Source organism: Eutrigla gurnardus, assembly GCF_963514095.1.
Source record: "Eutrigla gurnardus genome assembly, chromosome: 3".
Lineage (NCBI taxonomy): Eukaryota > Metazoa > Chordata > Actinopteri > Perciformes > Triglidae > Eutrigla > Eutrigla gurnardus.
The window spans coordinates 32,819,372-32,830,508 of NC_139917.1; the positions used below are offsets into that span (position 1 = coordinate 32,819,372).

General features: G+C 46.9%; 2 protein-coding genes across 2 annotated transcripts in view; one reads left to right on the forward strand and one right to left on the reverse strand.

Annotated features, from left to right (window-relative positions):
- cyth4b (cytohesin 4b) overlaps positions 1 to 4,287 on the forward strand; it is an 11,121-nt gene extending 6,834 nt beyond the window's left edge. The window contains 5 exon segments of the mRNA XM_084005874.1: positions 2,089 to 2,200; positions 2,488 to 2,564; positions 2,781 to 2,852; positions 2,958 to 3,112; positions 3,711 to 4,287. Coding sequence (XP_083862000.1) covers positions 2,089 to 2,200; positions 2,488 to 2,564; positions 2,781 to 2,852; positions 2,958 to 3,112; positions 3,711 to 3,792 — 498 coding nt within the window. The 3' untranslated portion in view covers positions 3,793 to 4,287.
- An 893-nt stretch (positions 4,288 to 5,180) lies between these two features.
- On the reverse strand, positions 5,181 to 10,002 carry fam83fb (family with sequence similarity 83 member Fb). Its single transcript, XM_084004918.1, has 5 exons — positions 9,257 to 10,002; positions 7,803 to 7,970; positions 7,538 to 7,659; positions 6,274 to 7,013; positions 5,181 to 5,819 (listed from the first exon to the last, which is right to left on the reverse strand). The coding sequence occupies exons 1-5, from the start codon at positions 9,752 to 9,754 to the stop codon at positions 5,773 to 5,775; spliced, it is 1,575 nt and encodes a 524-aa protein (XP_083861044.1). The 5' UTR covers positions 9,755 to 10,002; the 3' UTR covers positions 5,181 to 5,772.
- Positions 10,003 to 11,137: the final 1,135 nt, after the last annotated feature.

Below are 11,137 nucleotides of genomic sequence, written 5' to 3' on the forward strand. Positions count from 1 at the left end.
TTGGACCAGCAGCGGCACCAGAAAATTATTATTGGGGGGGCAATGAGGAGGTCTGATTGTTTATAGGAGGTGCTAGTGAATTCTGACACCAACAAATAATACTATAATAGATATAGATGTACTGTTCCCGTGGCCGTGCTGATACACTACATATTGTCGAATGCATGTTACTAAACGTTTATCATAAAACAAATACAAGCATATTTAACTACTTTTACTGAAACATGCCAAACAAAAAGCACAAAAAACTATACAAATCCACCACAGAGAACATCTGTGGATTTACAAGAGTGTAACTGAGAATTGTAGCACAGTGTATAGTTGTATACAGTATACTCTTACAACTGTCTCTTAAGGCCCCCACACACCGCCCAGACGTCCAACTGCCTTATCCGACCACTCTCCGCCCACTCTGTTGCCTCTCGTCTGACCCGTTCGGCAGAAAAGTTGCGTTGTACACACCGCTTCGACGTGCTTCCGACACCACAGCAGCGTTTACGTTCTGCGCTTGCGCGAGATGCAATAAGCCTCCTTAACAGCGGGTGGCGCTAGTCTCGTGCCAGTACTCCAAAACAGGAAAACAGGAAATGACGGAATGGAGTGCAGATAAAAACAATGCACAATCAGCTGCTCTTCCGTCTCTTCGCTCCATGTAGCCATTGCTTCGATAAATGTGCAGAAATAACCAAAAGTGCGATGCAACGACGAAGTAAAATCTGTACTCTGCGCCATCTATGTTTATGTGGTTTGTTGTTTACCATCGTCACTTCCGCCCCGCCCACACACCGCCATTGGATACTCTGATTCGCTAGCACACCGCCAATCAGAGTATCCAATTGGCGGTGTGCTCAGCTCCGAAAGCTTCCGACGCAGCTGTACACACCAAACATATGTGTTCCTGACCTCGTCCGAGCCTCTCCAAACGCTTCAGACGTCCAACGGCTGGGCCGGTGTGTTCCTGCCTTTAACTCACTAAATATGTTTCCTCTCTCCTTCTGTTCTCCTCTCCTTCACTCTCCACTCCTGTCTTCCTCCTCTTCCTCTCCTCTAAACTCCTCCTCCTCACTCTCCACTCCTGTCTTCCTCTCCTCTAAACTCCTCCTCCTCACTCTCCACTCCTGTCTTCATCTCCTCTAAACTCCTCCTCCTCACTCTCCACTCCTGTCTTCCTCTCCTCTTCCTCCCTTCTTCTCCTCCTCACTCACTCCCCACTCCTGTCTTCCTCTCCTCTTCCTCCCTTCTTCTCCGCCTCACTCACTCTCAACTCCTGTCTTCCTCTCCTCTTCCTCCCTTCTTCTCCTCCTCACTCACTCTCCACTCCTGTCTTCCTCTCCTCTAAACTCCTCCTCATTCACTCTCCACTCCTGTCTTCCTCTCCTCTTCCTCCCTTCTTCTTCTTCTCCTCCTCACTCTCCACTCCTGTCTTCCTCTCCTCTTCCTCCCTTCTTCTCCTCCTCACTCACTCCCCACTCCTGTCTTCCTCCGCTATGCATCAACCACCGCTAACGTGAACGTCAAATTCAGCCTGCCGTCTGCGTGCAAACCAGCCAATCAAATCGCACGACACAGGAAAAAAAAAAAAACAATCACCATAGGAACGTTATAAACAATATTTCTTCAGATGATTGATTGTTAATGTCTCAGTGTCTTCATTTGTTCTATATTTGTTATAGTTTTTAAATCTATAAATATTTCGAGGGGAGGGGGGGCAAAATGGGGGGCGCAGCCTTTGACAGGAGGGTCAATTCCCCCCCCCCCCCCCCCCGCGCCGTCACTGTTGTTGGACCAAAGATATGATTCATCAATATGTTTCATATCATGAAACATACGAAACCATGTAGTTAACATTGCGAAACGAATCACAAATTGATAAAGGTTAAAAAAAGGATCATGTTAAAATAATAACATAACAACGTAGCTCCACACCAAACTCTCTCACCCATGTCTTTATGGACCTTGCTTAGTGCACTGGTGCACAGTCATGTTGGTCCCTGTAGGTCTCACCTGGCTGCTGTGGGAGGAACTATGTCAGGCTTTGATAGAATATTACGTGAACATATAAATTATGATTTTGTTCTTCCTGCTTAGAAACTGTATGAGAGCATTCGCAACGAGCCGTTCAAGATCCCCGAGGACGACGGCAATGATCTGACTCACACCTTCTTCAACCCCGACAGAGAAGGCTGGCTCCTCAAACTCGGTAAAACCATCTGTTACAGGATCGTGAATAATGTGTTTAGAAATATATGTATATAAATATGATATCTAAACACTGACATTCCTCAACGAGATGCTACATGAGAGTAAAAACAATAAGAGAGGAAGCAGTCAGGAAATTACCCAAGTTAAGAGTTCACCCAACATTAACCAGATAAACCACAGAAAAGTGTCTTTGATCAACTTGTAAAGTTACACAAGTTCTCATCCGTATCCATGGAGACGGCTTACATCACCAAGACCTTTATTTGGCCTTCCTGTGTTGTTCAGGCGGCCGGGTGAAGACGTGGAAGAGGCGATGGTTCATCCTGACCGACAGCTGCCTCTACTACTTTGAGTTCACCACCGTGAGTTCACCGCTCAGCTGTTCACAGGAAGTGTGTGTGTGTGTGTGTGTGTGTGTGTGTGTGTGTGTGTGTGTGTGTGTGTGTGTGTGTGTGTGTGTGTGTGTGTGTGTGTGTGTGTGTGTGTGTGTGTGTGTGTGTGTGTGTGTGTGTGTGTGTGTGTGTGTGTGCTTCCCTCTTCCTCCTCGTGGATCATCAGCTGACACTTCTTCTCTGCAGGACAAAGAGCCCCGAGGCATCATCCCTCTGGAGAACCTCTGTGTGAGAGAAGTGCCATATCCCCGCAAACCGGTACGACCTGTTTACCAGCTCACTGGACTGTATTGATCAGCTGTATATACTCCAGTAATCAATAGACCCGATAGGCTGATTGTCCCATCCCTCCCTGTGGTCTAGTTCTGTCTGGAACTTTACAACCCCAACAGTCGAGTCCAGAAGATCAAGGCCTGTAAGACAGAGACGGACGGCCGGGTGGTGGAGGGGAAGCACCAGTCCTACACCATCTGTGCCGCCGGCGCCGAGGAGCGGGACGCCTGGATCGAGGCCATCAGGTCTGACCACACACACAGAGAGCAACGCATCAACGCCCCGATAGTCCTGTATGTTCGTAGTACTGGTCTTGTGAGGGCTTTTATGAAGGAGGCTCCTTTTCTAAACATCAAACCTTAAAGTCAACGTCAAGTCAAATCTGAAATTGGTTTCTCAACACATTCTACATACAAGATAATACAGACATCAACTACAGGAGTTTTACAATTCTTGTGTTTACGATCATGGCTCGATGTTAGCGTAACACCTCCTTTAAGAAATAAAGCGCTCAAATCCGTTCTAAGTTCTAGTTTCAAACACCATTTACAACACTTAGCAGCGGTGCTCTGGCCATGTGGGATACTAGGACTTAATGGATCACTTTTTCTGTAGTCTGATGAACCCGTTTATTTTTAAAGAACAACTGTCCATTAGATCAACCGACATTTTGTGTTTTTGTGGTGTGTCCTCACATTGCAGACGTGTCCTCACTTTTAATACTGACATTGGTACTCAAGAAGATAGTAACACAAGCCCACACACACACACACAAACACACACACACACACACACACACACACACACACACACACTAATATTGCTCTTCTTTCCCTCGAACAGAGCAAGCATCACTAAGGATCCGTTCTACGACTTAGTCTCCGTCCGTAAGAGGAAGGTGATAAACCAAGCTCCTCAGGACTGAGCGCTGCAGCCCCCTCTGGACGATTAAAGTACTGCACCACGCTGGTGGTTACGTAAACATTGAACGAGGACGCTGGAGGCTAAAAGAGGGAATTCTTCTCTTACTTCTTTTTACCGGACGGGGTCAAAGGTGAAAATTATTTTTGTTGCTCTCCCGGTTGGCGCAACAAGCCACAAAGAAATTGTCTTCTGCCATGGGAAGTGTGGTTGACGTCTGTCTCCATCGGGAGGAGGAATCAAACGTCCAGCAGGCCGCCTGTACGATGCTGAAGACGTTAACGGATGTTTAACAGCTTCATTATTTCTTCATCGTACGAAAGCGTTCAATGTCGTTCCAGGACAGTTTGTAAATACAGATGGATTTTATTACCTTAAACCTCTATTTAGATTTGATTTTAACGTGTTCACTGTAATATATGAAGGACAGCGTTTACCCTTCAGTGTGTGTCAGTCTGTTGTGTTCTCATGAATTATTTAATAAAGGCAATTCAACACATGCAAGTATGGAACCTGTTTTTGGTTTAAAACTGGCAGCTGTGTTTCTGGGTGAAAGCATCAGACCACACCTCGTGTGTGTGTGTGTGTGTGTGTGTGTGTGTGTGTGTGTGTGTGTGTGTGTGTGTGTGTGTGTGTGTGTTTACACGCTCATGTGTTTCTTGAAGGGGGAAACGCCTAAACCATCTCTGTGGTTATTTTATAGCACAAACAGAACTTGTTTATCTTCATGTCATCGACTCAACATCAGTGTTGCAGGTCACAACGACTACACACTGAGGTAGACATCTATTCACCTTCAAATGTGCAAAACCCTGATACCTATCTTCATAAAGCAGTCTGCTAAGATGTATTTATTGTACTGACAATGTTTCTATATTTAGTTCAGAGTTCAGTGGTAGGCTACTTAGCTCCAACCTGATGGCAGTGGCTCACAAACAAAAGGCCAAAATGCCAAAGTTCAATCGTGATATAAAGATAACCCAAAAATACACGTGGAACTTGTGATTTGTTCTGGTTATTAAGTTGACTTGTCTGTTTGTGTCTCCTCGCTTTTTGAATAGGATTCACCTTGAAATGACCTCTGACCCCTTAATTTCCTCGTGAGTTTTAGGAGTAACATGAAGATACAAATCTCACAGCAAATAACACGTCTTCATGGCTGCTGTGTTTCAGAAAAACTCGCCTATAAACTGACTTCCTGTTTCAGTGTTTCACCACATCCCCCCCCCTCCCATGTAGTGGCAGCAAATCACCAGGTGTCCCCCAGATTGAATGCCGGCTTACTTCTGCATCTCACCACTGGGTGGAGCCATTATCAGAACGTGAGACATGAATTCAAAGACCAGGTAATAACAAAGGTAATAACACATTTAAAGCTGTTGATTATCTGAAAGTATTTATTGAGTGTTTTGTTCCTACAACTTAAAATTAACATAGTAGAGTTCTGCACATGGAAAGGTAGAGATATCAGTCTGATGATGTCCCACTTTACTCTCTCAGAGAGGGTCTCCCCTGCAGGTCTGGACTTAGAAACCCCAGAACCACACTTTCCTGTACATTGTTGGACCTGAACACACCACAGTCATGAACCTTCATCTGTTGGTCCATGTGTCACTCAGCACGACTTCTTTGTTATTCAAAGTTAGATTTAGGAAAACCACCACTTTCCTAACACAACAACATCCAACAGGTCTGGTGGTTCAGGTCCCGTGTTGGTGGACCCCCCCCCCACCGTATTTAAGACTACGCCACCAGGTCTCATGTTGAGTTTGAAGGTTCACCAGGAAACAGGTGAACTTTACATCAACATTGTTTTAGAGATACAGATAATCACCAAGGAATATTTCATTAAACCCCCGTGGAGAATAAAAGCTGCATGTGAGAACCTCCAAAACATTCATCTGGTCTCTCTGCTGCCTCATTCAGCACAATATTGCACAATCAAAGTTAAGGAAGTGTTGAGGAAGTGATGTCAGATGGTTCATCAGCACACGTTACATCCTTGTTTTGGTCGACGGCCACTTTTCACACCTGTGAGGAACAAAAGAGAATCAGAAAGAGATATTGGTGAGATTGTGACGTAGGATTCATCAGTGAGGATCTCGGTTCATGTCACCTCCACATCAAAGAAAAGAAACTTTAGATTTGTATTCGGCATGTGAAGCATCTTTGAGTATCAGAAAAGCGTCCTACTAATTATTATTCTGATGATGATTATTATTATTATTAGATTATGGTTCGCTCCTCGTACGTGAAATACGCCGCTCCGCTGCCGTAGACTGATCCATGTTTGTCAAATGCTGCAAACGCTGCCTCTTTCATGTGTACAGGGAAACCCTGGGTTGACTTACCGAGTTGATAACCAGCGTCGTGTGACCATTTATCTCTGATTGCCTTTGTTAGGGTTACTGAAGCTGGATAACTGAAAGATACCCTGAGTATGTTGAACTTGCTTCGTAGTACATGCCTCAGGTCTTTGACTTACTGTCGTTGTCCAGTGCCGTGTTGGCGGTCTGCTCAGAGTCCGTCCTCTGGCTCAGTCTCGGCGGCTTCTTCATCCTCCATCTTGAAGGTTTCACAACCACCTCGAGGTTGTCCTCGTTCTCATCCGTCCTCCTGGTTTCTCTTGCCGACGGGGACTCGCTGCCCACTAGGTTTTTGTCCAGGTCCTTAATGGACTGTTTCTTCCTGGCGAATCTCTGCCTCCATGGGACTCTGCCCTTCTTGTCCTGCAAGTCTCTACTGGGCCTCTTGAAGATTTCGGTGGGATCTTCTGAGGGCAGCGGACTCATGCGGTCCACTCTCTCACTGCTGGCTACTCGTGGCCTTCCTGGGTCCATTTCCTCTTGGACCTCAGCCAGAATGGAGCCCCTATTGGTTCCGGGCTCCTGCAGAGATCCGGGTGGACGTGGGACGTCTCCAAACGCCAGTGAGTATTTGGGATTGTAGTATTTGTGTGCAGGCACCTGGATGTCGGCGTTGCGTGAGTCCCCGAGGGTGACCTGGAAGCGGGACGTGGTCGCCGGTAGCGGCGGACGTTTGGGGCCCACCTTGGAGCGTATGGTGGCATTGGCAGCCGGCGGGCTCACGTGGAACTCCTTGTAGAGGTCCAGCTTCTCAGAGACGGCGTAAAGCTCACGGAAGTCCCGGTCAAAGAAGTCCACCACCTGCCCCGTCATCACAGTAATCATGTTCCGGTCCATCCGGGACGTAGACCAGGAGAAACTGGGACGGAGACAAGTTCAATAACAGTCATCGACTTCTTCAGAGCATTAAAGGATCATTTCATTACAACAATTGTAGCTTTGACAATTTTATTTTTATTATTGTTGGTGTTCTTTGACTTTGATGGTCCCCAGAGGATAAACCTTTGTGACCCTTGCGGTTTCAAACATTTTCATTGGTCCAGAACATTAGTTTATGAATGAATGTGTTGGACCACAGATGGGAAAACAGTAGATCTTCTCATGACTTTCCATCCCAGGATGGAACCAGACCACCTGACCTAGTCCAGGTTTAAACCTGACCTGGTCCGGGCTTAAACCTGACGTGGTCCAGGTTAAACCTGCTTTAGTGGTTTAGGTTCATGTTGTCTTTATTAGGGAGACCTGGAGGGAGACCTGGATGTGGGTCCCTGAACAGATTGAGCCAAGTTGGGTTAGTTAGGTCGGATACTAAAATGTAACCAAGCTGAGCTTTAGTTCACTGTAAAAAATAAACAGATGTGGTGGAAAGGAGCTGAAGCCCACCTGTAGGAGCCAAAGACCACTTTGTCCCCGTCCACCAGCATGTACTTGTTACAGAGGGAACCTGGCAGTCTGCCGAAGGACAGGCAGAACCCGATTCCCTGGAGGGTTCTGGCTCGGAGGTTCTGCAGCCATAGAGGGTCACAAAATTTCACCACGATCAACTCATTGTGCGTTTTTTATCCTGATTCATATTCACCGATACACTGTATCTACGACAGGTAAACATCAGCCCTGGGTAATGGTGGGCGTAAGCGTGATGCCTCACCCGAAGGTGCTTTGAGCCCATCTGAAGCCTGGAGCAGAGATCCAGGAAGTGTGGAACACCTTGACCGTCCAACAGGATGTAAATGGGAACGGAGCGGCGGCAGGCGGCGTCCATCAGGTCCTGCAGGATCTGGACATCTGTGAGCAGGTCCATCACGATCGCTATCACCTGCAAGACAAAGCACATCATCAATACATGACACAGCACATTCACAAAGCACTCCACCTTTTAGGTTGCATTTCCCCTCATCAGGCTGTAATCAATGTCCCAGGATTTAGCTTATTTATAAAAAAAAAGAAGCATCACATAAACATTTCCATAACTCTTGAAATTGAGCTCAGATGGCTCAAATTCTCTTGGTCATCTTTGAGGTGATTCTATAGCTTGATTGGACTCCACCCATATTCATTCATTTAATTGCTTCGGGTCAAAACAAAGCATCTGTTTCTCCTCCAGGTTTCCTTCCAAGGACAAAGAGACTGAAATGGTCTTTACAACTGCGTGACCATTCCTTTTATCAAATACATTTCCATGATCCAATATTGTGAATGTAGACAAACCAAAAACCGTTGATGTTTTCTGCTTTAAACTGCAACTAGTTAAAACCGAAACGTTGAAAATCAAAAATGAATGTGGTGGATGTGGCGATGGGAGGGGAACTGGTTGCTCTACTTGTCTTATCTCCGGTTTATTCTCTTTCTTATCAACAACGCTGCCGGAACATTCCACAGATGACTCCAAGTGGATTTTCACTTTTGCTTTTACCCTGAAACCCTTATCTCACTGGACCCCCTAGCAAGCCTGTGTGAACTTTGACCTCTATCAGGTCAGCAACCTAGTGCACCCTGGGAAACATGGATCAGAAGTAGAGCACAATATTCTTTAATTTCCTTTGTTGATATATACGGTTTGGTTTGTCCATTCTGGGCTACTGTACAAACATGACATGGGGGTCTGAGGCCTGAAGAGGAATCACCAGGCAGAACCAGGAAGAACCAGGAAGAACCAGGAAGAACCAGGAAGGAACTTGATGGAAAGAGGTGGTGGTTTCTGGTTTGTGACATAGAACATGTGAATGAAGAGAAGGAGAACAACAGGAAAACAGCTGGAGAGAGAGACGTTCTAGAGACACTCAGGGAAACCCAGAACCAGGAGCTGTGTGACCCAGTTCCTGAGAGGAACCGCTGAGTCATCTGTTCCGCCTGGAGTCACTGAGTAAACATGACAAAGGGAAAATCCAACACATACTGAGACCTCTGTATGATCCACATCATTCCAACCTCCATACACCAGGATCTACTGGATCCTGATCTCATCGGGATCCTGATCTCATCTGGATCCTGCTCACATATTTAAATAAAAGGTTCTACATAATAAAAGGTCTTATTTCAGAGATTCCGTGTTAATAACCCTTATTAATAGTAATTATTATGATTGTGAGTATTGCTCCCCACCTTGCTGGCCTCCTGGATCAGTCTCCGGACCACCTCCTTGATGTGGGGTCCGTTGTCCTTCGGCGGGTGCGTGTGCACGGACACGCGCGTCACCCCTCTGAAGAACCCCCCGCTGGGCCAGCCGAGGTCCAGCGGTGGCACCTCGGTGTCCGACATCTGGGGCCAGTAGGTGGAGTGGAGCCCCGAGTCAGAGCCGGGTCCCGGGTCCGAACTGCCGACCCCCGGGTCGGAGCTGCCGGCCCCGGTGTCTGAGCTGTCGGGTCCCGGGTCTGGCTCGTACCTCCGGAAGCAGCTCCGCAGCACCTTGACTTCTCTGGCCGACAGGAAGTCTGTCATATGGTCCTCCTTGAGGCGCGTCTTGAAGGCTCCGTCCCCGGTCCTCAGCAACTCCTCGACGGCCGCGCGCTGCTCCTCGCTGTAGTAGAACTCCGGTCTGGACTCCGGGACCTGGACCCCGATGCGGCCGTCCTCCATGCACTGGATCTGGGACTCAGCCATGTTTGCGGGCGGCGCTGATTTTCGGAGCTCCGAGACCTACCTGTGTGTGTGTGTGTGTGTGTGTGTGTGTGTGTGTGTGTGTGTGTACGTGTGTGTGTGTGTGTGTGTGTACGTGAGACAGGTAAACTACAGCTGGGAAAGTTTACTCACCTGAGGTGGGGCTCGCGGAAAACCCGTGATGCATTCATGTACAAACGGAATTCAGAGTGCTGGAATCAAAGACTCAACGTGTAAAATGTCGCCTTGATTCACAAGTGGACGACATGAAACCGTGTTCATGTGACTGGCCTGTATGGAGACTGGGCATACCGTACTCATGTCACGTGTCCCCGGCTCCTCCTAGCTGAGTGCCTGGTGTCCCTGAGCAAGACACCACCTCACCTTGATTGCTCCTGACGAGCTGGCTGTCGCCCTGCGTGGTTGACTCCGCCGTCGGTGTGTGAATGGGTGAATGAATGGGTGAATGACAGTCATTACTGTAAAGCGCTTTAGAGAAAAGCGCTATATAAATGAGGCCATTTACGTGTCTTTAATAACCGGGAGCGGGAACACTCAGCAGCAGAATGACGGATTTAACGGTAGTACTTGAACGCAACAGCGTCTCCTCCAGTGGAAACTTGTCGGACTGATTTTCTTTCCTTCAGTTTCTCTTCGTGTTTCTGAGTCAATAGTTCATCTGATCCAGGTTCAGTTTGATAGAACAAACCTGTTGTTTCCTCTGGTCTTTGAACGTTTTACTACCATATAAACCCTGTATTATCTTCTCATAACAACTTCTAGATGCGTCACGTTTATTCATGTGTAGCTTCTTCATTAAACAAACGACTGCAGAAGAAGTGGAAGAATGTGCAGCAACAGGTGTATTAGAGCTGCAGTACCAGATTTGGCCACTTGGGAGCAACACTGACATCGTAGCCTTGTAAGGGGAGACACACTTACAAGGTAAAGAACAGGTATCAACATGACACTTCACCAGTTCATCACTTACATGAAGACAGCTGTGTTTCATATTATATGCTTCCTGAGCATTTATATGCTTATAAGCAGACAAAACAACAAACATTCTTCAGCATGTAAATGAGAAGCTTCCCACCTGGTCCAGATCTACCTGCATCCGGGATCAGGGACTTGCTCCGATCCACTAGGTGAACCAGGAGGGTCCCCTCATTAGGTCTCGGACGTCAATAGTAGAAGAGGCCGTCCAGATAAAAGGAGTTGGTGATACAGAGGGAGAACTTACATATCTGATCATATTAATGATGGAGAAGATGAGGAAGATTCATATCAACATGTTGTAGCTGCTCTACATAGCATGACTATACATAGCATGACCCACTAACACCCCAATCTCACAGAAATTGACACTTTTGGAGAATATAGTGA